This window comes from Prinia subflava, chromosome 1 (assembly GCF_021018805.1).
Source record: "Prinia subflava isolate CZ2003 ecotype Zambia chromosome 1, Cam_Psub_1.2, whole genome shotgun sequence".
Taxonomy (NCBI): Eukaryota; Metazoa; Chordata; class Aves; order Passeriformes; family Cisticolidae; genus Prinia; species Prinia subflava.
Window position 1 is genome coordinate 113,932,196 of NC_086247.1, and position 25,791 is coordinate 113,957,986.

Below are 25,791 nucleotides of genomic sequence, written 5' to 3' on the forward strand. Positions count from 1 at the left end.
GTGCCCGGTTCTGGGTTCCTCAGTACAAGGAAGACAAGGAGCTACTGGAGAGGCTCAGTGGAGGCCACAAAGATGATCAGGGGTCTCTCTTTTAAGGAGAAACTGTGGGAACTGGGCCTGTTTAGCCTAGAGAAGAAACAACTGAGAGGGGATCTCATTAGTGCATATAAAGATCTCAAATGTGGATGCCAAGAGGGTGGTGCCCAGAGACAGGACAGGGACCAATGGCCGTGAACTAAAATACAAGAAGTCTCACCTCAACATGGGGAAGAACTTCTTTATGCTGAGGGGACAGAGCACTGGAACAGGCTGACCAGGGAGATCGTGGAGTCTCCCTCTGCAGGAATTCCAAACCCACCTGGACGCGTTTATGTAGCACCTGTTCGTGGTGACCCTGCCGTGGCAGGAGGCTTGGCCTGGATGATCTCTAGAGGTCCCTTACATCTCTAACAATTCCGTGATTCTGTGAGAGAGTTCCAGGTGGGAACGCCGACCCGCACAGCTTCCAGGCCGCTCGGGGCTGGCGGCAGTCCCGCCCACGGCCGGGCGGAGCCAGGGCTGGACGCGCTTCCCGGGGGCCGGGCCGGGCCGGGCCGGGCGGAGGCCCGCTTGCACGCCGGGACTTGCAGTCCGCCCTGCCTCCTCCCTTCCCGGTCAGGCGGCGGGGCCGCCTCTCTCCTTCCGGGAGCGGCGCCCGCCCGTTGGCAGGGACCGGGAGCGGCGTTTGTTGACTTCCTCGGAGGCGGCGGGGGCGGCGCCCAGCCCCGGGAATTCCCCGCGGTGGCGGAGGCCGAAACCGCGGCCGGGCCGGCGGGGTGGGGGCCATGGGCGCCCGAGGGGGCCCGAGCGGAGAGCGCGAGGGGCGGCGCTGCCTCCCGGCCGAGCTGAGCGCCCGCCGCTGACCCGCCCGGCCGAGCGGGGCCCGGACAGGTTGGTGCCGGCGCGGGGAGGAGCGCGGGGCGGCCCCGGCCGGGGTGCTGGGGAGCTTCGTGCTCCGTGGAAGAGGAGCGACTCCCCCTGGGAAAAGAGGCTGGTCTTTCGTTTCTCCCCTTCAAACAGAGTCGTCCTCGTAGAAACCCGGAATTGTTAGGGTGGGAAGGGAGATCATCTAGTCCAATCCCCTTGCCAAGGGAGGGTCATCTCGAGCAGGTTGTAGGTGAGACAGGATCGCGTGCAGGTGGGTTTTGAGTGACGCCGGAGAGGGAGACTCCACGCCCTCCTTGGTCAGCGTGTTCCAGTGCTCTGCCTCCCACATATAAAGTTCTTCCTCATGCTGAAGTGGAACTTCCCGAGTTTCAGAAGGAGCAGGCTGTCGGTCTTGTGCTGTGTTCGTGCCCGGCACACTTGGCCGGAATAAGGGGTCATCCCACGGGGGGACGGTGAGCAAGGCTTACAGGTACCGCTACCAAGCTGGGGTTGGGCCTCGGGCAGGCAGTCAGGCTGGTAACCTTACAGAGCTGCCTCTGATCGAGCTGAAAAACTGTGTGGGTTCTTGGAGCTGCACTTTGTGCCTTGATGCAGGTGGGGTCTGGCAAGGAAATGAGCAAAGTAGGACTACGGGTGTGAAAACAGAAACATGATGGAATATTGGAGCTGACAGGAATACAGGTGCTGCAGGCCGTGTTAGTTTGGAAGAAGGGAGTGCAGATGAGCATTGAGGTAGTTGTGTATGCTAGTGGTGCTTTCAGCTTTTAAGAAATTGTCTCTTTAAATCCTGGTGTTTCACCTGGTAGGGAAGATAACCTGATCTTCTTAAATAAATTGATCCCCTAGCAACTTAGAAGTGAGTGTCAACTCAGCTCAACTCCAGCAAGTGCTTTTAGGAGCTTTTTGTTTCTTAAGGAATCATTTAATTTCCCCACAGCCTTTCACTGTATGTATGCAGTGAAATCAATGTGCTGGAAAAAGTGGAGTTAGGAGGGAATTATTGCCAGGACAGTTGAGTCTGCCCCGGCTCCAAAGGTCAGTCTTTCTTCTGTGACAGTTTTCTGGGAAATGTTGTTATGGTCTAGGGGAAACGTCATTTCCTGGATAGTGGTGTGCGATCACGTGCTACTAATAATCCAAGTTGTCTGTTCCCACATCTATTTTAGGATTTTAGTAATTCTACTAGAATTATTGTAGAAACCGAAAGGAGTTTAATATAATGACTACTTTTTGTTCTTTAAATAATTGCTGTTTAATAACTGGACTTTTGTTAGAAGTGTTTATCAGATAATTGCCCTATAACCTAAGTAGGTGACTATTGCCTCAAATTTTAAGCAGAATTTTTTCATCTAAATCTCAGTGAAGTCACAAGGCAGAAAATACTGGTTGACTGAAGTCTAGATTAGACTATATGAATGGTTTAGCCACCTTCTCACTCCCCAAAACTGTATGTTTTGCTAAAATTGATAGATTTTTCAGAACCTTGTTTGCTGCATTTGTAGTTTAGAAAAGTGTGAGGTGACCATTGCCTGAGTACTAGCTAGGTTATCTTTTACAATGAAAATTAAATAGTACAAAGTTTTTCAAAAGAGCAAAGAGGGTGAAGTGACATCTTTCTGCAGCAAAAATGGGTAATAAATTAGAGATAATTTTAAGATTGCCTAAATTTCAGCAAACATTCTGTTTTGGTTTTCAGCATATCTTCATTTTCTATGTGATACTCAAAAGGTGGGGAAAGTGTGAAAATTATTGGTCAAATATATGAACAAACTCTGCTTAGTGTAGCCAGGACAGAGAAATAGAATAATTTCATCTCACAGCACTGGAAAAAATCATAGAGTTTGCATGGAGTTGCAAATGCAGTCACATCTGTTTGTATTATTTCAACAGATGCATTGCACTGGAGATTGTGCACTGTAAAATGTTAAATGTGGGTGCCTGCTTAGGAAAGTGGAAACTCCCCTGTCACTGCACATGCTATCCGTGTCTGGTTTCTTTAGCACAGAATTTGAAGAAAAAACGAGAACGTGTAGAAGAAAGCAGGATAAAATGCAGTGTGGTTTTACCTTTTGGTATATGTTTTCATTTTTTCACAAGGATTTTATAGACAGAGGAAGTCTGACAGTCCATATTAAATAAAACAGTGATAGTGAGATCCAGTTTGCTAAGATAGCAATTATAGGATTAACTAAGGGGTCAGGATAGGAACCAGCTTGGTAGGAGTCAGTGGGGAGTTCTGCTGAAGGAGACTCCATACCTGTGTGCATCATCCATGGTTCACTTTGGAATCAGTCTTATGTTTTTGCTAAATGTTTATACTATAGTTGCATTAATTAGCTACATCATTGTACAATGTTTTTATGTGGAGTTCTTAGTGTGTGAAATTGTAGATGCAACTAAAATTTGACAGGACCTTTGGGGAGGAGCATTTAAGTTTGAGAGGGTAAGTGAAGCATAAATGGCTTGCATGTTCAAAGTCATCCATTTAGAAGCTGCTAAGGGGAACTTAGGTTCAAATTACCAGATTTGTCTGAAATATTGCAATATAAACCTGAATGTAGAATTTCAGAAGATAGCCCAAGTTCAAAAGGATCTGGGAAGATCATCTGGTCCCCCTGTAAAAGGGAGCCAGGATCAGATTTGCTGGCATCCTGTCCAGTTGTGTTTTGGGAACCTCCAGATGTTGTATCCGTGAGTTGCAGGATGACTAAGGGCCATAGGTGAGACTCGCTTTCAGGTGAGGCACATTTCCAGTTGAATTAAAAGTTAATGCAATTATATAAGGCTTATCACTGAACCTGTGAATTTACTGAATGGTAACTAATCTGGCAGATTAATTGAATAGAAGGAAATGTGATTGGGAGGTAGGACCTGCTGTTTGGTTTTCGAAAGAAGATATGAAAAAAGAAAATCCAAAACAAATCCTCCAAACTTTTGGAAATAGTTACTCCATATAAACCTTTTGAAATGGCAATGAATGAACAGCAAAAGAAGGGTTTCAGTAACCTTTAAAGATACTTATATTAGTGCTAGAAATGTTTAACAGCCAAAAGCCATCTTGCTCCTACTTATGTTTCTTTGACAGTACTGCTTTGAATTAGTTTCAACATTAAATATAATAGTTTAATAAATAGGATTATATGATCCTGAAAGGGTAATATTTTATTGACTTCTGCTTCTGGGTTTTTATTTTCCCCTTTTTCAGGTAGTTGTCTGGAAAGTGATTATTGTGACAGCATCCACAGAAAGGCAGACTGAATACTTTACACTGAGGATGCATAAGGTTTGCAAATCAGCAGTGGAAGTACTGGAGTCTGACACTGTTCAGAGAAAGTAAAATTTATCAAGCGCTGTTGGCATAAAATGGGCTTTTTATTGTTTTTCTGGTCCTTGTGAGAGTAGATTATTTATTGTAAAAACCTTGAGATTGAAAAAAATTGGCTGTTGTACCTAAGGAGATTTTGCCTGGCTTTTGTAGCTTACCCAGATGTTCAGGATAGATGAGCTACAGTGATGTGGTGTGTGAGCTTAGAGACAGTGAGTTTCCATTTCCTGAAGGCATTAAAACGAAAGTGCTCTGGAGGTCTGGTGTAGCTCACACGCTGACGTGTTTCTGAAGGAGATGACTGGGCTGTGCTCAGGGACTCTCTGGGAGGGCATTGGGCCTGTGGACTTTGGCCGTACCAGAAGGATGAACAGTGGCCAGAGTAGCAGCTGCTGAGATGTGTGTGTGTGTGTGTATGAATACTCTTTACTCTTTAAAAATGGAGCAAGTATGTGTAAAAAGTGATGCCTTTCTCTGTAGAACCGTCTGTTCACAACTGGAATCAACGAAAGCCTAAGATTTCTGAAAGAGAGGTGCAAAGTGATGGATGCTTAAGGAGATTGGAAGTCTTGCTTGTTTTAACATCTTGTGTCAAATACTCCAAGTACTGTGTGGAGTTTTTGATGCTTGCTGCAGTAATTCTGTATTATTCCTTGCTGTGCTGAAGTGTCTTTTAAAATAAGAAAAAAAAAATCAGTACAGCTTTTCTGAAATTAAGGTGAGGGTTGTAACATGCTCACTCAGGATTCCTTTGGTTCAAAGGTATTTCTTGAACTTAAAGGGGTTTTTTATGTCTACATGCATGTATGTATACCTTTCTATGTAAGGTAAGATAAATCAGTACAAAAAAATATGCTGTTGTTATCAACAGCTGAAAACTGTTCATACTACCATTATGAAGTCAAACCCTTTGAGTCTGGAAGGTAAACAGGAAAACAATCATCTTGAAATTATTTACATTTGATATTTGGAAATATTTTGAAAACTGTTTTATTCTCTTTTAAATCAACCGTTAGGCCAAAATGAGAATCTGCTTCATACTGGGAAAAATGTAATGTAATCCTGCTTTTACTCTCCCTCCTTCTGATCCTAGAGTAAGATTAGCATTCCAAACTACAGAGCTCTGTTTGTGCAGTGGTCTGTTTGCTATTAGAGCCTCTGCATCCCATGTTCCTTGTATGTAGAATGTGTTTTATATTTAACTGCCTCCCATGGTGTTAATGACTAGTACTCACAAAGCTCTTTAAAGAGAAAAGCTATGTTTCTGCCAAGCATTAGTAAGATTCGGGAAAACATTCTTTTGCTCAAGACATTTATTGTAGTGAGTCAAAGCTGTTCTATAACCTATGGTGAGCAACAGAAGTGGTTCCTGTTAATTCTTCTTTTCTTCACATTATGTGAAAGAAAAAGTGGTGCCACCTCTTCAAACTCATTTGCTTATAAACAGAGAACATAATTAATCCTGCTAGAACTTAATACTGTTTCCCATCAACAGTGTATGTAGCTTGGTTTTTTTGTTTGTTGGCCCTTAATCATTAGTTATTTAATACAAGCAGTAGTACAGGTACTGATTTAGTGTATTTATTTTTGGATGTAAAGATAGAAGTCCCTTTAAGTAGGCTGTTTTGTGTGAAGATCATTCTAAAGTGTAAATGCAATATATTTATCACAGGCAAAATATTTAGCTACTGTGCTGAAGTAAAGGGAGTAAAAAATATTAGGGAGACCTTTTTGGGGATGGGATGGGATGTGTGGTAAAATGGGATTGTGAAGTTTGCTTTAAGGTGGCTGAGATGGACATCAGTTGTATTCATAGACATTAACTTGTCAGTATATTACTTCAAATATTTTAGTGAGAAACCTTTCACTTGAACTGGTTACTCTAGGACAGATTATCTCATGAATTCCAGCTCCAGAGAGGTCAAAACTCACTCAGGTGTTTCAGAGTGTCAGCTCTGGGGCATTTTCAGCAGTGCATAAAAGTGTGACTTTGAATTAGGAGAAGTCAAACAGATTAAAACGGGGCAGAAGTCTGTGGCTGGACTTGGTGAAACATCCTGAAAGCGCTTTTGGCATCCTTGTCCAGATTTGAGGAGTCGTAACCTGTGGAATAATCAAAGCACTTCTTTGATTGTTGCTGTTAGTTCATATTTTTAAAATGAGATAATATAAAACTGGGGAATCTAAATTTGGATTCCTGTCCTTGAGTGAATTTAAAGACTACAGCTGTGGTTGGGGATTTCTTACAGATATAGCCTCTTTTTCTGTACTGAGGGTTTCTGTCCATCCTGACAGCAAAAAAAGCTGCGTGAGCGGTGCATTTCACCATGGCCTTTTATAGTACTGTTGATCTTGGACTGTTTAATGGCAGCTTGTCATCACTTAGCTGTACCATTAGTCAAAAATGTGTCTATTGGATTTTTTGAAACTGTTATCTTGGGTGAAGAAATCTAGAAAAGCATGCAAACAAAGTCCCTTTGAATTATGTGGAATTCAAAATAATCTATGCCTTATGAAAAATCTCCAGTTCTGTCTTAGAGAGCAGCATCTGGAAACCCAAGCTGAATAATGCTATAAACTAAATGAGATCTTATCAAGTAAAAAAATATTAGAGTAACTGGTCTTCCTAGCAGGTGCAGGCTAGGTGTGTACTTGAATTTATAAAATAGTATTTGTGTATGCTGAGTCTTATTTGGAAGGTGCTTCTCTCTTGGAAGCTCATAAAGGCACTTTTAGTTAACAAAATGCAGAATAAATCTGGTCCTGTTTTCCCACATTGCCATCTCCTGGTAGCACTGATGTGTGCAAGAAATGGGGAGTGTATGATGCTCGATTTTAGGAGCTATAGGAAAACATGGGGACAAAGATCTATTTTATGTACAAGGTCACAAATCTGCTGCTTTCTTCGAGAGATAATGATGAGCTGTGACACTTCTTTAACGACATTTGAGTCAAGTGTTCCGAGGAAAGGAGATGTGTTGCCTTGAGAGGGCAAGCTCTTGGGAATTTGATGAGATGGGTGACAAGACTTGCAGGGCCTTTGGTGAAATGGGGGAGGATAAGCTGGTATGTTATGCTCATCTTGGAAGACAAAATGAGCAATTCTTTCAGTCAGTTAATGCAGTTTGAATGATGTGGTGCTTTTGGTCAAGGTCACCTTGGGCATGGAATGAAACTGTGCTTACAATGAAAAGGAAGCAAACCTTTTTTGCAGGGTTCTTTCTACTAAAATATCACAGAAAACAGAATATTCAAGGCAGAACAACAAGCAAGGCTGCTTTTTTTGTCAGAATGCATCAAACAACATAAAAGTTATCTATTCACCTCCTGAACATAACCATTAAAAGGAGTTCAGCTTTGGTTTGTAGTGTTCTTGTCTTTTTTTTCACTGTTGAAAAACCCCACTGCTGTCTTATTTAGTAGAAATGAGCTGTCACAGTTTTTTATCATGTTGTCTAACTGGCTTGGAGCAAATGGAGACAAATGTGATAACAGCACCATTGTTCAGCAGTAGCTGTGCTACAGCTCTTCATAATGCTGCACTCTGAAAGCTTTCCAGCATGGTGAGAGAAATTTGACCATATAGACAAGCTCCAGGCCTTTACTTCTTGTAATCTATAAACAAATGGAAGTCTAGTTTGAATTCAAATAGCAAATACACAGTAGAAAACAGCAATTGTGGCCGTGGGGCTTTTTTGCACTAATGCCTGCCTTTTCTGCAGAGTTCTGCTGATCTAGTTGGTTTTCTGTTGAAGTAAGTTTTTCCTGCAGTACAAAAAGCTGTCTTCATTATGCTCAGTTCTTTCATTCCAGCATTTCTGTTGGTTCATTAGCTAATCATCAGGAACCTAAGGATTTGTTGAAGGGGAAAAAATAAAAGTCTGCTTTTTGTAGAAGTCACCTCACTAGCTTGTTTAACGGGGGGGGGGGGCGGGTATTTTCAGGCACTTTGTAGCATTTCTTGGTATTGCACAGGAGTACAAGTAATCTTGATGTTCATAATTAAATGCAATGTGTCTTTTTCTAATTGGTTGGTTTTGTGCTTTGGAGGTTGGCTTGTTTTTAAATAAAACCGCAAATCTTGTTCCAGATAACTTATAACTCTTAAGGAAATGCTTTTGGAGGTTTTCCCTTGAGACCTGTTGCTCAGGAAAATATATAGAATTTCTTTAAGGTGGTATTTTCTTACTGAATGTTTTGCTGTGCCTAAATGACGTAGGTTGTAACAAAAACTCAGTGTAACATCTACTTTGCATTTGCAGTTTAGGTGGAGCTGCCTGATATTTTAGAGTGACACTTTACTAATTATTAGATTATTGCCAGTTTTCTCCATGCATATTGAAGCAGGTCATGTTACTGTGCACGTTTTCATTCTCATCATATTTTCAGTCAAAAACTACAGTAATTGTTGTTCAGAAGGAGGTTTTCCATGTGACCAAGGAAAGAATAGCTACTCATGCAGTCTTTTTAAGGACAAACACAAGTGTACTTTAGGATTCCATGTTAAAGTTTGGGAAAAATATAAATATTTGCATTCAAAAGAAGAAACTTTGGCAGTTGTGCTCAGGAACTACAGGAGTTAGTTGATTTTTGGAACTGTACTCTCTTTTATTGCTTAGTGCTTGCTTGCAAAAACTCTGATATAATATTCCTTTGGAGATAGATAGTTGGCACCAGCCAAATTCTACATTGGTGTTAAGACTTAATAAAAATGAGTTTGAGGGTTCATACATCTGATAGGTACTCAAAATATTTTTATCAAGTAACAGGGAAATGTGTCTTTTCTAAAGAGTGTATTTTCAAGGTAAAATGGATTTCAAGATTTTTCCGCGATATTAAGATACTTCCTGATTATTCTGTCTTGTCATACTTAGACAGAAACACCCTTCAGTATTATTTTGGAAGGTTTTCAGACTCTTGATGAATTTGTCTTTGTGAAAACCTAGCACTTATATCTGTCTTTTTAACAGCTGTCATGGAGGAGTTGGTAGAGGATGACATCTGTATTTTGAACCATGAAAAAGCAGACACTGCTCACAAGAGAGACAGCGATATTCCTGTTCCGTCGTACAGTGGAGATGAGTCTGTTGCCTCACACTTTGCACTTGTCACTGCGTATGAAGATATCAAGAAACGACTGAAGGAGACAGAGAAGGAGAACTCCTTCTTGAAAAAAAAAGTGAGAATTTTAGAAGAGAAGGTAAGAAAATAGTTCTACCAGTTTCTGGTAGCATCTTCTCTTTTGCTCCTGGATGGCAGAGAAAAAGGTTAAGGATTCAAAATATACACGTAAAATAATTTCCATGGTAAAACATTTTTGTAAATAGTTTTATTTGTTTAAGTGAAATGCAGTTTGTTCCTCTAGTAATGTAGTTGTGTTATACTAGCATTTTTGATTCTCACTGGGCACATATATGATGCACTGCAAAGACAGTGACTGTGATTCAGACAGATGTGTAGTTGCATAGGATTTGTCACTGTAGTTTGGGTGCCTCTTTATGGTGTTTATTAGCTTGGGCACATGTGACACAGTATTGTTGAACAGCGAGGTGCAAAGCTTGTAAATTATCAGAATCCAGGAATTGTCTATCAAAACACTCTCTTGGGCCCAGCATACCAAATGATAAGGAAAAAATGGTTGTTAAGAATATCCAGCTATGTCTACCTGACCACAACCTCAAGCGTGAAATAAAAAGTTGCAACGCTTAACATAGATGGTGGCTGGCTGGCTTTTGATGCAGTAATTCTAAAATGTAAATGAGTCTTGGAATTTGTTTTCTAGGCAGTTTCTCGTGGCCATAAACTAGTGAAGTTCATTAAAGCTAAAAATTGACCAGGGCACAGGTTTTTTCTCTGCAAGGGATGAATGCTGTCATTAAACATATATCCGTTGTTCAGTACCGAGTGTCTTTGTACTGCAGAAATTGTTGACTTGATAGATTGCTTTCTTATATAAGATGCAAAGATAGATCCTAGTGTTAGAGCTGAAACATTTTTTAGGAATTACTCTTTACTGTATGCTACTGACTCTTAAAAGTTTTCCAGTTGTGTATTATTTTGTGGCATTGGAATGAAGAACTTGAGTCACACTTGGCACAGCATTGAAACACTTATTCAGGAATTCTTGGTGAAGACAGGATTGACTTTTTCTCAAAAAGCAAAACTATTCCAGGACTTCCTTTATATAAGGTCTGGGGGGGATGTTGGGAAGAGGAATAGAGCTTTAGACCTAATATTCTCTGAACCATGCTCAGTGTAACATTTCATGTGGTTACTTGTAGGAGAAGGGAATACAGGTGCCCTTGCTCCTGGTAAGTAACAGCTGTGTAAATCACCCCATACAGCTTCACCCCTGATAAGTAACAGCTGTAGCCAATAAAGATAAGTGTGATAAAAGGTAGTGGTTAGCTGGGGGTGGGGAATCATGACAGAGAAGGATCCTGGGGAGAGACTCAGAGCCTGTTGTTGGATCCTGCAGTCACAGTCTAGCTAGGTAAAAGCCTGCACTCAGAGTCTGCAAACTCATATGTGCAGTCGTAGTTTAGAAGGAAATAACCAGCAGTCAGAGGCTGCAAGGGAAGCGTACAGCAGGAGCTTGCTGCAGCCAGAGTCAGTGAATAGTTGGGAGTCAGGATGGCTGAGTTGTAAAGAGGAATAAACCAGGACCCTTTTCATGCTGTGATAAACAAGGAGTCTGGGTCTTGGCTTATTTCTCCCCTTTAACTAGAGGGCTGCTGCCACAGTTACTCAGAATCACAATAAACAGGATCTGACCTTGAGAATTTCTTTAGCTTGTGTCTTGGTCTGGCCTTGTCCAACTTAATTCTCTTGAAGATGACACTTGGTTCTCTGTAGATAAAACTGATTAGTATGTGAGTACCATGAAAATGTTTCTATGAGGGAGGCATATTGAGAAGGCCAAGACTGTTGGTGACTTTCAGTCTTTGTCAGTAGCTAATATACCTGTATGCTTAAAAATACATGGGGAGTTGTCCCTTTGGAGTTTTCAATTTCAATGTGCATGGAAACTTCCAGAGAGCTTTTTAAGGCTTGTGTTTTATTTGAGTGGCTTTATTAGGAGGAGAAAAATATAAAGGACAAAACTTAAAAGGAGTCATACACATAGGAAAAAAAAAAAGCAAAGTGCAGGAGCTTCCTACCTCCTTGGCTGGTTTCCCATACTTTCTTTCAAGCAAACACTTAGAAGAGGAGATATTTAAGGTAGATAGAAGAATGTCAATACTTTTTCATGATTTTTTTTTGTGTGACTCCTAATTTTTAAGAAAATATGTGCAAATCTGTTGTGAATATCTGTAAGAGGTACACTGTGTTTCAAGTAGGTGTGCAGGATAAAAAGAATGAAAAGGAGAATGCAATACTGAAACTCCCCGGGGTCTGAGCCTGGATGGTCAGACCCCTTTGAGCTCCCTTGGGACTCTGCCTCGAAGGCGACTTGGGAGAGAGAGGCAGCCTTGATGCAGTTGTCTGAAAAGGAATTTTAATAATTCAAAACCAATAAACAATAAGGTGTTCACTGTGTAAAAGCGAACTGGAACAAGGCAGTAACAAGGGGCCAAAGAGCCCCAGGCCAGGGTCAGACAGGGGTATTTATACATCCTGGTGTGGGTGGGGAGTTAAGGTGGGGTCTGAGGGAAGGGTCCAGTAGGGGAGAACAATTAGGAATATTAAAATTCCTGCACCAAAAATCAACCTATGATAATACAAAGAGCCAAGAACTTTCTAGTAATAATTTGCATAGAGAGCATGTGAATAACCCCTGAAAACAGCGTTTCCCAGGGCATTATTCTAGGGTATTTCTCTTCCCCAGGGAGACTGTTCTTTACACAATACTTAATTAAAGCAAGAACTTTTTCTAGGAATGCTTGTAATTTAATGTAAGACTTTTCTTTCTGTCTTATGAAAAATGCTGAATATGTTTTAACTCTCTTCCCCTTTTTCTAGCAATCCAGTTGATAGTGCTTATTGTGCCTTGCATGTCTTTTGCCATAGCAGGCAGTGAGATGGTGATCACCTGAAAGTTCATATTTATTTGTAAAATAATTCTGCTTTGGCTTGTCTCACATAAATACACTGAAAAAAAAATCTTTATTTATATTCTGGGGCATTTAAGAAATTATGTTTGGTTTCCTTTGAATTTTCTATATGTTGTGCATGTTCTATATGCTTTTTTCAAAAGCAGTTTACATTTTTTCAGGGCCTGGAAAAAGTACGATTAAGGGATTGTCAGTGTGAGTAATCATGACTTCTGGATGGTTTTTAAGTACTCATAGGAGTGAACTCATAGCAGTCTACTGGAAAGGGTCCCTGTCCATGCCAGGGGGGTTGGAGCAGATGAGCTTTTCAATGTCCTCTTCCAACTCAAACTACTCTATGATTCTATAAATTAGTGAGCATTAAGTATTGTTAGTGATTTCAGATTTTGTAGACAGCCTTAGTTGCACTTTTGTAAGAAACTCTGGCCTGTATCAGTGTATTTGTTTAATTTATTATCTAAACAGGAAAAAAAAGGAAAGGAAAAGCTGTTAGATTAATATTGCAGGCTGTACCACTGCCTTTTTAAACCTTTGCAGTTCTCAGCACAGCGTACAAAACTTCTCACTTCTCCCTCGTGTGTTGATCGCTCAGGTGCTTGGCTCCCGGCTGGAAGAGGAATGCAGCTCCGTCGGGCGGGAACAAGTCAACAAGGCCTACCAAGCCTATCGAGAGGCCTGCATCGACCGCGACCACCTGAAAAACAGACTGGAGAAAATGGTGTGCCTTTTTCACTAGTGACCTCAGTGCATGCTTCATCAGTACTGCATACTTTGCACATGTTTACTGTAGGAGGAACTTCATATGCTTAACATCTGTGGTGTTGGTTTTGTCACTCTTTTAAAGTACATGACAATACTTTCTGTAGGAACAACGATTTAAAGTTAACTCAGTTTTATTACTGGGCTAGAATAATGCTTAAAAAAATCAAAGCAATATTTTTTGTTGTTGTATTTGTTCTAAAATATTGAATTGTCAGACACGATAGAAAAATGCTTCACAAGTTATTTTGGGTTGGGGTTTTTCTCCCCTCTGAAAATAGGTGAAAGAAAGTGCGGAATCCTTCAAACACTTGAATGAACAGTTGCAATCTAAAGAAGTAGAGCTGTTACAACTAAGAACTGAAGTGGAAACTCAGCAAGGTATGCATTTGGTTACTCCATCTTAAGGTATGTTGAGGAGCCCTAGTGGTGATATTGTGATGTCAGGGCTTGAAGAGGTTTAATCCTATATAGGGGCAAGGTAAGAGAGACATGAACAGCAGTGAGGTGCTTTGAACTTGTCTCCATTCTTGTGAATGATGACATGTATGTTCTGAGGCTGTTGTGTTCTTCTGCCATAGATTAGTTACAAATTTGAGAAATGGGCACCACATGACAGTTTGTAGGCTGTGTCGTACATCTCTGGACCCCACCAACCTTTCCTCAGAGCAGGGCAGAGGCTCTGAGGAAAGATCAGTATAAAGATCGTTCAGTCAATCCCACTTCCTCTGGCTCCTGCAGAGGGTCCAGTATATTGCTTTGTCTCATTGCTGGGATATGACAAATACAAGAGGATGTTGTACAGTAACACCTGTAGTCGCCAACAGTTATGAAAATGGCTGGGAAATGAGAAAAGATAGAAAGATGTTGGTTGTAGAGAGCCAGGTGAAAAGAGGAAGGAGAAACTAACAGTATACCCTGGCAATTCCAAAAGCCCAAATCCAGCTTCTCTTACTGCAGTTGCAGAGTGCTCTGTACGTGATAGACATGTAAAAAAAACACCATGAAAAGAAAAAAAACCCCTTGATTAACTTAGTTACAAGAAAATGCCGTCTGTATAAAGTTAGAGATATGGACTAACTTCAGAGCCTGTACAAATGCAGTAATTTGAAAGGCACCTTTGAGTATGGCTGTGCTTGAATTGGACTACTCTCCAAGAGGACCTTAAGCATGTAATGCACTACTTCAGTTGCACAAATGTTTAAACCTAGAAGAACAAACTGCAGGTAGTGCTAGTATCACTGTTGAGGACCTCATCATTTCAGGAGGTAAGAATTGCAGAGTTTGTAAGGAGAGCTCTGAAAATGTGATGATTTCAATCTTTATTTGTAACTCAGTTTTACTTATAAGTGGACTCTGAGTACCTTCTTTAAAAAAAAGAATCAGTGTAACTTCAGGTTGTTTAAACTATTAAATCTGGAAATAAGTGTACCATGCAGTTGAAGACTTGTGGGTTTTCTTCCTGTCATGTTCTTCCTTTTCTTGCTGTCTCATTAATCCCCTGCTACTGATCTGATGGTAGCTTAGGTTGATGAGCTGATGAGCTTAGGTTGCTTCTGACCATGTGAATTGCTTCAGTCTAACAAGATCTGTGTAACTTTTATGCTTTCCCCTTTTGTTTCGATCGTATCTTTTGTTGTTCTAGTTGGAACTTCTTGATATTAAACTTGGGGAAAACTGAATGGTAAATGATGTAACCATACAAATCTGAGGGCCAAAAGGCTCATGTTTTCAAAGCATGTAAGAAGTATGCAAGTTGGCATATATGATGTGTGTTTGCCATAAATTGATTTTTCTATTTCCAGTGCCTTTTTATGTTGGTACTTCCTTTTTCTCTGTGTCAAATCTCCAGTGCATTCCTAGAAAGCAGAGCTCCATGATTTAAACCCTCTGCCAACTGCATTACCAGTGTTATATTTTCTGTTGCCACAGACTCCAGTTTCTTCAGAATATGATGTTTTTGTTGGGCATGGGCTGGTTCCATATTGAGTTACATTCCTTGGAATGAGACTGGAATCTGATTGTCTTGCTTGTTGTCTTTACAGTGATAAAAAGTCTGAATTGTACTCAGGCTAGCTGGGAATTAGAGAAACTGAACAGTGACCTGAAAGTGCACAGTCTGGAACAGGATCTAGAAAAACTCAAGGAAGAGTGCAACAGTCTCAGGAAGGAGCTGCAAAATTCCAAACAGAAGGTACCTTAGTTTTTAAGGAATTTTTGTATTAATGGTTAATTTTAAATCCCATGATCAGTCAGAATCAAGGGTTGACAAAAATATGAAGTATACAATTGAGTGAAAGATGACTATCTTGGTAAAATTAACCTTAAATATTTTCATAAACTGTCACTTGGAAGTAGGGACAGGGTCCTCAGGGAGGTGTTCATGGCATCAAGCCTGTCCAGATTTCAGAAGTGCCTGGATGACGCTCTTAATTATAAGTTTAGGTTTAGGTAGTCCTGCAATGAGCAGGGAGTTGAACTTAATCCTTAGGGGTCACTCCTAACTCAAGATATTCTATGACTCTATACAGGTGAGATTTCCCAGCCATTGCCCATATAACAACAGAAAATAAAGATTTATGATTTTTTTTTATAAGTAGCCACTGAAGTTCTGTGTAAGCTGGGCTACTAAGAAAGTTTGGGCAAAAGCTGGTCTGTATTATTCTTTTGTTTTTTAAACAACAGCGGGATGCTAACTTTCAAAGATGTCATGAACTTTGTTTAAGGAGGTCTGGAGCTTCTCTTTAGGGTAGTTGCATGAAGCTTGTCAGGAAAGTACCTCTTTTGGCACCCTTCCCTGCCATTTCTGGGACAGATGTCTGTTTTGAGGGACACGTTTTGTAACCTAGGTCTTGTTAGGATCTCAAAAGAAAATTAAGATAACAATAACAAAAAGCAGTAAGTTATTGTCTAGTGCATTCTTTCTGTTTTCCATGTTACCTTTGATGAAAGGTACAGTGTCAGTCTCTCCAGTGCCAGGACTCTGCAGTCACATTGAAGTTACACAGTGAATGTGAAACATTTAAATGTGATTGTTTGAGGAGGCAGACTGTTTTAGATTCCTTATGGTCATTAATAATGATGGTTATGTAATCTTGAATCACATAGCATTTGAATGAGTCTGTATTTTTTCCACTAGGTGGGGATAAAGCACTTGAGGTGTTAACTTCCCTTACTGTTGGGTGTTTCACTTGTCTGGAGCTCTTTCAGGTGCTTTCAATAATTTGTAAAATCTGAAGGCTTCCTGTAACTTGTGTGCAGTTCTGATGTCTCTGGGTAACACTAGAACAGAGTAACAGCTGCATAAATAACTGCAGATTGTATTGTGGGAGGGAATGATGTCAGAGAGAACAGACTAAAATAGCAGTTGTAAGGAGTACTACACATGACAATGTTTATATAATGTTTATGCTAGCAGCTTTTGTTGCACAGAACCAATACAGGGAACAGCTTTTTGTTTTGTTTTGGAGGGGTTTTGTTACATCTTTTTTTCTTTGTTCTTTTTTTTTGTTTGTCTGTAATACAATTTCTTCTTGATCCTGGTAACTGCTTAATATAGGAAATAAAAAGTGCATGCTTTCAAGTGTGGGGTAATAAAGTGCAACTTTTTTTTAAGCTATGAATTTGAATCTTTGGGAGATGGTGAGAAAGTTCAGGAGAGGAAAATCTGTCAGGTGAGATAGTCAGGTGTGATCAATGGAAAATGACAGATCAGCATTATTTCAACTCAGCTGGTTATTTTCATTATTACTTATTTTCATTACATTAGTTAGTTAACATGTAATGAAAGTAATAATGAAAATGAAAACAAGATAACATGTTTTCAAATGTTTCCTACCTTAGGCAAGTGTAGTTTCTATTTTTCTGTACTTTTAAATAGTCTTACTCAAGTTTTACTTACTCAACATCGTAGTTGATACAGTGTGTACACTGTATTGACAAGTTGCTTGAAATGTGTACAGGCTGTCTTAAAGCCACTGTAAAGGTAAACAGCTTTGGCTAAAGGGAATGATAGGAAGTGAATGTGGAAAGAAGGGTTCTGAAAGGGAAGGGAGCTCATCACAAGTGAGGGTCTAATAGAAACACAGCTAACAAAGTGAGCCCAGTGTTTGTTTGATTTATTAAACAGTCCTGGTAAATTCAGTGAGGCTGCCATATGTGCAATTTTAAAGTGGGCTTTCAGACTGAAGAGATAAATTATGTTCTGTCATAAAAGTAACCTGTGGAAGTAAATCTACACTGAAACAGTTTGCTTTAACCTAAAGATCTTTATATACTGTCATGGGGAAAGAACAAAAAAAGACTGTTTAAAAAGCAAGAATTGAGAAAGACTTTTGATATCTATTAAAAAAGGAATCATTCTCTAATTCTGAGAGTTCAGCTCTTTTAAAAAAGAAGTATGGAGGCGGATGAGCAATGCATTCATATAAGTAGGTAGTTTAAGCATTTTTTGGTGGAAATTCTTAGGTGGAAAGTCTTTATATCCCTTTTGAAACCCACTGCAGCTAACACAAATGAAGACTCCTTTACTTGTGAATTTCAGTATTAGGGAACTTGAAGTTTCACTGCTGTTTTTTGAGAGAGAAGATCTGAAATCATGTTCATTCCTCCTCTGTCTTCCCTTCACTCTGTTATGCAGGACCAGGCTCAAGAGGGAAATCCATTACATGGAGACCACCTTCAAAGGCAAGACATCCAAAGGTATGAAATATTTTCAGTGTACTGAGGGACAGTTTGTTGAACAAGTAAAATATTCTTGCAGACTCTGTAGGTGTGTTATTTCAAGTTACATAATTCCATTTAAAGTCTAGGTATAGTTGTTTAGCAAGCTCATTGCACATTTTTTTTCTTTGTTATGTCTGTAGTTCGTTACCGTTTGTAGGGATGCTGATGATGAACATTTCTAGTTCTGCCTGTTGGTGCACTTACACGGTTTTCCACCAGAGGGAAGAGCAGCCCTTCACAACGCCGGGCTGGAGTGCAGTGGGCCTTGGTGCTCCCTCGGTGCTGAAGAGACGGGAAGGGAGATGAGCCACTGATAGAGAAGATACAGACACTTCCCCTCGTGTGTTCTCTGGAGCAGTGATGACAATAACGCACACACTACACACAAATCACACTTTGTCCCTTCACCTTAACTGCATACTTACTCCTGTGCTTCCTCCTTTGCAGTCAGCCTTATAAAAGATGTTCTCTCAAGACACAGCAGTTACCTCTCTGATCAAACTGATCATTTGACCAAGTACTTATTGATCAGAGCAGATTTATTCCACCGAGTTGTGCTCAGGTGGCAGCCATCTAAAATAGCATATGGAGAGTGTAAGGTTTATTGTAATACAGCTGCTGATTTCATAATAAATATGAAAGCTTATCCAAAAATCTGTGGAGAAAACACTTGAAAAACCGCCTATGAAAAACATTTGTTGTAGCAAGCAATCCTGCTTTTTATAGCAAATGGAGGCATTTGCACTTAATTAACTTTTGGGAAAGTAGTTACCTCATATTTGTGAGCAGCCTGCAAATCTGACTTTAAGTTCTCAGTATGCAAGTCTAATTTGCTGTCGGTTTAAACAGGCTGTGATAGTGAAGGTTTTTATTACATGTTAGAAGGCAGTATAGGATAAACCTCCAGGCACAGGGAATCCTTGGTTTTCAATTACAAATTCCTTGAAAATTAGGCTTTGCAATGAGAGTCTAGGTCAGTATCCACAAAAGCAAATAAAATCTGTTGCATGTGATTTAAGTGGAATTCTGGTACCTGCAGCCCTTTGCAAGATGCTTGTAAAAGTCCTGAATACATTTTAAAACATTCATTCAAGCACTTTCCTTCTGCTGGTGGCACACACTGAGCTGTCCTTATATTTACGACTGTGTTAAATATTGGACAGTTCTGGTTTGACATAACTAAAATTTTTATTTTAGTTATTTTATTTAATTTTTTAATATTTTTCTTATTTAATTTTTTTTATTTAAATTTTATTTTTTAGATCAAAACATGAGAATTAAGGAAGTGTGGTTGCTGCATCAGCTTTAAAATTAAGTTGTCACCTCTTAAGAGTTCAAAGAGCCAAAAGGAGTCTGCAGTAGAAAAGCCACAGGCTTAGCTGAACGTCTTGAAAAATCATTCTGAAAATTTTAACTTTCTATGTGTCAGAATTACTGACACTTAATACATTATTTAAATATCAGCTTCCTGTGTTCTTTAACAGAGCTTTATGAATCTGGACGTTTGTATTCTGGGCAGTATTTCTGTGGATAGAAGTTCTATTTCTTTGTTTTAAGAGAACCCTCTTAGCATTGACTTGTATCATAGCTACTTCTTGGAGTGATTTTGAACACATTTGTGCTTGACATTTCATGGAGGAGTGATCCTATATTGCTATTTTCAAAGGACAGCATTACATAAAGTTATAAAGCTTATTAATTCTTACTTATCTCAATAATATTGAGCTGTTTTCAAATAAATGCTTTTTAGGTGAATGTAGTGAGGAAGAAAAAAATCTGGAAACTCTCATCCATTATATTTGTCTTCAATAAATGCATTTTGGTAGAATGTAAAGCATTAAAAAAGCATTAAATCAGTGATTTCATGGTTAAGTTGAAGTAACTACATCTTATGTCTTTGAACACTAATTATTAATCAACATAAATATGATATTCAGTGAGCCCTTGCTAGCAATTTTACCAAGAAACATACAGTAATGCTGACTTCTGTCTATTTCTTTTTTTTAAATCTCCTTACCAGTTATTAACCTGCAACATCAGTGTTGGAAGAGTGCTGCTGTTGCTAAATATGTTTCTTGTGTTATGCTGTCTTAGAGAATGAATTGGAACACAATTTTTTACACTGTCTGATAAGGCAGTGTATTAACATAAACTGGATGAGTTGAACCTGAACGAGTGTGGTTTATATTTTAGTTTGGACTCTGTGTATATGCTCAGTTGAGTGTCAGGTATTTAGTCTGAATTCATGTAGCAACATGCATGGTATAGGACCCAAATATTGGTTTTTGATTATTTGAAATGACAATCAATATTACTAAGCTCATAGTATGTGTTGGGGTATGTGGTCATTTATTGATAGGTATCCAGAGTTAACACTGCCTTTTTTATAACCTGGTGGCACTTCATTTAAAGTATTCCTTTGAGATTACTAGTTTTATTGGAAGATGGTTAATTTCAGATACTGAAATGAAAAGTATGCTTCATATTTCTTTCCTTTGGGGAGTTGCAATTATTATTGTTACCTAATATGTCAATATATAATGCACTGTATATTGTAATAGGCAAGAATCAAAATATACAAAGGTCCATCTGTTTAAGGTAATTCTCAGTTCTGTTCAGTCCATTTACAGTTATGGTACTCTAACAAAATTTGCAGTGTGTGTCAGGCGAGAACAGTTTATTAACAATTAACATTTGATAGGCATGTTAATAGAGTGCTTTAGAGGCATCAATATTTAACTTATAATAAATTTTTGTTTTGAAAGTGTGCAACAAACATACTGGGACCTGAAGAGAGAAATGTCTAATTTGCGTGTGGTGACTGACAAGCAATCTGAGGTCCTACGAAAACTGCAAAGGAACCCACCAGGAGCCAAGAAAGGCAAGTCAGTGTTTGCAGGAACAGACCTTACAAACACAGACCGTTGATTCAAGCTGCAGCATTTTAAAAATAAACTAGCTATCATATCTTATCAGAATCTCATCAATTGAAGTTGATAAGCCAGACTGTATTATGGTTCCGGCTTACCCATTTTCTGCTTTTGCTTCTGTCTCATACTGGTCAACTTCACACATAAAGGTGTTGCTGATGTGTTTTTTCTTCAGTACTGTATTCTGTTCCCCTTGTGGCTTTTTTCTCAGTCAAGTGTTGCTTATGTGCACAAGGCTGAGGTGTTAAGTTTACTCGTATTTGACCTTTTACCACAACTACTTCATATTAGGGGGAAAAAAAATATTTTTGCAAATGCAGTCTTATTTTCCCAGTACAGAATATATGAAGTATTAAATTTGCAACATTTTAAAATCAGACTTTAAAAGACTGGAATTCCCCTTACGGTTCCATATTTCTTTATGTTGTATTCAGAAAAGTTGTCTTTTCTTACAAAATGATACACAGTGTGACATTTTTTGAATGTCAGAATACTGGGGAAGCAAAACTGCCTTAAATAATTTTAAGGGTTAAATATTTTTCACATAAACGATTTTAAAATTTCTGTGAGCATTTCATCAGAGAGTTCTTCTGTTCCACACGTATGTTTTTCTCAAGCCAAATGCTAGACTATCAGTCAGACAAACTGTGGTAAAGAGTCGATTTTCTTTGTTTTCTGCTCACTTCAGTTGTGGTTTTTACTGTGCTCAGAATGCAGTGGAAGACAGTGAACTTGTACTGGTGACAGTCTGTGATGTCCCTGTCCATTACCAGAAACATTTTGTTTCTAAACAGCTCAGTGAGGTAATGACAGGATTCACCTCCCGAGCAGTCCCTGCCTTTGTGGTCAGCAGTGACTAATGATCACTTTGTCTCTGGTACTTGGCTGATACAAACTGTCAACCCATTTTCTAGACTTGGCCCTATTGATACCAGGTGAGTGTGTGTTCCTACAATTCTACAACACCTTTGTCAAATAACTTCAGCAGAGAAACTGGGAACTGAATGAGTGTAAATAATCTTAAATCTGTCAAGGTTTGAGGTGATCATATACTGTCTTTATGTCCTTATTTTTAATTTGGAGTTACCTGTCTTGCCACTACACAGCTACTGATTTTTCTCGTCTCCTTGATGAGGAGTCTCATTTTCTGCAGTTCTTATGCAGTTGTTCATCCACAGCCACAGAAGGCAATCTTGACTGATCAGGATACAGTGGACTTCTGCCTTTTCATCTGTAGACTTTTTTCAGTAATTTTTCTGAAGTATGTGAGAGTGGACAGGTCTGATCTTGGTCACCAGCCACACTTATGAATGCAGTACAGATAAATCTTTGTTTATATTTAGAGACAAATCTTGGCTTATGCAAAATATGGGTACAATTGACTGAAGCCTTCCACTTCCTATACCTGCAGTACTGACTTTTAGCATCTACAAACCAGCTGCCATTGTCAGAGGTGCATTAATTCTGCAGAACATGTGTTCATTACTTTGTGTGGGGACATGAACAGCATCAGTTAACAAGTGGATTCTACTTAGCTGTTATGTATGGAGGCAATTTCAACAAATATGTGTGCTTGTAGAGTTGTTTATTTTTTTCTTGTTGCTGTTCTGGGGGTTTTTTTGGTTGTTGTTTGTTTGGGGGTTTTTTTAGTCCATTTTCAATCTGATTTCAGTGGATTTAATTTTTCTTGAACTTCTAAAGGTCTGTAGGCCTTAATTTGCTTTTTACACCTGCCAGCACAAAGATGCCAAATCCATCGCCTTAGCATGCCTTTCAGACATGATGCCCATGCTATTGGAAAGTGGTTTGGGCTGACATCCACACATTTTAATTTATTGTGACAAACAGAAGTTGTATTCTTTGACCAAGATACCAGCTTCTTTTTCTGTCCCTTAAGAGCTAAAGTTAAAAATTACAATTCATGCTCAAGATAAACAGCTGCTCTAGAAAACTGAATGGAAGATGTGAGTTGAACTGCAGGAAGCATTAATCTGCTCTGATTACACATTTATGTACATTATCACTACAAAACAAAATGACCTGCTTGTATCTGGCCATATGTTCAGATGTGTGTTGAAGGTACAGCTCTTCCATTTCAGGTAGATGCTGTTCTGTTTCAAAATCCCCCCCCTTCCTTAACAGTTTAAAACTCCTCTGGAATTTCACATGGCTGAACATTGCAGTCTGTCACTTCACTTTTGGAAGTCAGACAAAAACCTATGAACACCATGAGTTTCCCTCTTACTGCTTCACGGGCAGCAAGAATTTGGGTTCTGGGCGGCACAAGAACACAACTTGTTAAAAGAATCAGTAGATTAGGAAGCAGCATTCAGTCCTCTGCATCTGGCTGATCTCTCCAAGCATGTGAAAATGGTCTCTGTTTCAGCATTCATTTCAGTCTGGTCAGAAAGATCCATCAGTTTATCTGTGTTGAAAGGAGAGTTGGGAGATATCCTTGGAGTTGTGGGTGTATTTTAAACACTGTGATTTCAGGGTTTTGGGTTCATCTCGAGACTGGTGAGGGTAGTATGTTGTTTGTAGCTTTCAAGTAGTTACTGAATATGGTCCAGAAACTTGTGGCTTGAAGAAACTGTGTTTAACATCCCTGCTAGACTGTAGTACATTTGGAGTACATGAAAAATGCATTAGATAATGTAATTTGAAAATCTTTTATCTTCTTCCTTCAGCTGCCTGTACTGCACCAGTGCAATGTGTTGACTTGAACATTTCAAAGCTGAATTTGACAGCTGGGGTAGTCTATAAAAACCTCTCACAAAACGATAAAGCCCTCGGCAACGCTGTGTCTCCCCCTCTGCTGAGAGATGCCCATGTCCCATCGGAAAGGGTGACCCTACGACCTTGGACAGATGAGAGACCAATTCCAGCTGATGGCAAAACCTTTCAGGAACACCATTCTTATGGAAAGAGTTCTCTGGAAGATAACTCCTGGGTATTCCCAAGTCCTCCAAAGCCCAATGAGAATATGTTTTGGGAAATGAAAAATAATCCAACTTTGTTAAACTGTCCAGCAGATTACCTGGATCAATGTAATCAAAACTGTCTGCACAAGAGTTAAACAATTTTTAGAATGAACTGAGGCGTTTTTGGAGTGATTCTGAGTAGGCACCTTAATGCTCAAACTTGTAAGGAGAGATAACAAATTGCTTGAAATGTTCTTTCTTTATTTTTAATTCTAGTTCCAAATCAGAAAGCCTAGTCTTTCTCTGCTGTAAATCAGGAGCGAGTTCCTTGATGTTAAAGCTGTGCTGGTATAATGTAAATACAAAGAAATCTAGCATGGGGCCTAGATAGCCTTGTACTGCAAATGACATACATTTGCCTAAGGTTACACTGAAAGTGAGTTTGTGGAATAAAACAAAATAATCCAGTTCTGTATTTGTTTGCTATTTGTATGTTATGAAAATACTTGGTATCCAGTGTTAGAACTTGTACCAGCTCTCAGCTTATATTTTGACAGTGTTCTTTTTCGGAATAAGACATCATATGAAGAATTGAATTCTCTCTTCCTTTCTCCTTTCAATTAGTTTTCATTCCTCTGGTTTGTAAAGGTATTTTTATGTAATTTTTAACCAAGAAAGGTAAGATTTTTTAAAGTTTTTTTCAACCTTGATTTATATATAATAGTGGCAAGAGAAGAATCACCGCTAGGCTGTCCTGTCTGGATTGCCCCATTAGGGCTTGGTGGTGAGTTGTGAAGACTGAAAGTAATGCTGCTGAACACTGTGAGTCCTGGAGGTTCGGCCTGTTTCCCTCAGTTCCTGCTGAAGGAAGCTGCTGTAACTGCACAGCAGTGCTGCCGTATGCTCACAGTGCAGTTTTCATATTGTGCCTCCTTTGCACAGCACCACACCTCTGACTCTATTCCTGCGGTGGTGAAGGCTACTAACTTCTTTTTTGTTAAAGAAACAAAGCCTTAATTTAATCAGATTTGGTGGTGTTGCGTTGTCGATATACAAAAATAAGTGTTTCTGTGGTGTCTTTAGTATGCCATTGAGAACCAGAGCTACTGGAATTCCAACTACCTGCTTTATAGATTATGGGTGTTGAGGCACTACTTTTTCTTTTTTTTTTCCTTTTAAGGCCATGAACTCTCTAGACAAATATAATTTATGCTTTTTTTTTCTTTCTTTTTTTTGTAAACATTTCTGCTTCATATCTGGCTTAATACAACAGGGTTAAGTGAAATGTCTTGACTGCTCAAAAAGTTGAAGAAAAATGCATTGTGTTTTAGATCCATGATACCTAACTTGTGATGGGCAGGAAGATACTTAATACTGAATACGCTATTTACAGATGTGTGGGTGGGTGAAGTACTCAGCTTCACAGATCCAGCTTAACATCAAAGTAATAAAAATTAATTTCACAGCTGTTTAGTAGCAAATTATCTTAAGATTGCTTGCAAATACATGGGGAAGCTCTGGCTGTAGCACAGCCCTAGTAACGATGGGCTGTACAAGTGTTACGAGGGTGCTCCGTGCCCTGTGTGGTTCCTGACACTCTTCCCTGCACAGTAAGTTCTTCAGACAGAGCCCATCTTTCACTTTGTCTATCACAGGCAAAAAAATGCCTTCCAGATACCTTCCCCTGTAGTACAAACAGCATGCATAAACAATGTTTCCCATTCACCAGATACTGTTTTTATCTTTCTATTATCTTGCTCACGTATACTGGCTTGTCTGTGATTAATGGAATTGGTGTCAGATGCTGGAATTTATTCTGACCAATGAACACAGCTGACTCAGGGGAGTACAATCTCTTGGAAAGTAATAGAACAAAATCCAATATGCATAAAACAAATCCAAGTCACTATGCTTTAGCTGATAGAACCAACTACCTATGTAATAACAAAGAAAACATTTCTCATGTGGCTGCATAAGCTATATGGTACTTAGTTCTAATGTAGCTTACTTTTGGGGTTCCCCACCTCAGCATTACAGGAGGTAATAGAGGTTTTCTATTAAGGAATGTAATATCCAACAGGCATTAACATGATTTGTGCAATGAAGGAATTCTACTGTGTAAGTTATTAAATAAATTTATTTTTGTTTGA

General features: G+C 39.3%; 1 protein-coding gene across 1 annotated transcript; it reads left to right on the forward strand.

Moving 5' to 3' along the window:
• Positions 1 to 701: 701 nt before the first annotated feature.
• AZI2 (5-azacytidine induced 2) lies at positions 702 to 25,791 on the forward strand. Its single transcript, XM_063408796.1, has 8 exons — positions 702 to 930; positions 9,223 to 9,452; positions 12,899 to 13,024; positions 13,347 to 13,446; positions 15,111 to 15,259; positions 17,705 to 17,766; positions 20,556 to 20,671; positions 23,408 to 25,791. The coding sequence occupies exons 2-8, from the start codon at positions 9,228 to 9,230 to the stop codon at positions 23,794 to 23,796; spliced, it is 1,167 nt and encodes a 388-aa protein (XP_063264866.1). The 5' UTR covers positions 702 to 930; positions 9,223 to 9,227; the 3' UTR covers positions 23,797 to 25,791.

Bases quoted from the DNA above. Each gene is read 5' to 3' on its own strand.
- AZI2 (XM_063408796.1), top strand. From the start codon at position 9,228: ATGGAGGAGTTGGTAGAGGATGACATCTGTATTTTGAACCATGAAAAA. The intron at 9,453-12,898 runs GTAAGAAAATAG...TTGATCGCTCAG, and splicing joins TGAGAATTTTAGAAGAGAAG to GTGCTTGGCTCCCGGCTGGA. The intron at 13,447-15,110 runs GTATGCATTTGG...TTGTCTTTACAG, and splicing joins TGAAGTGGAAACTCAGCAAG to TGATAAAAAGTCTGAATTGT.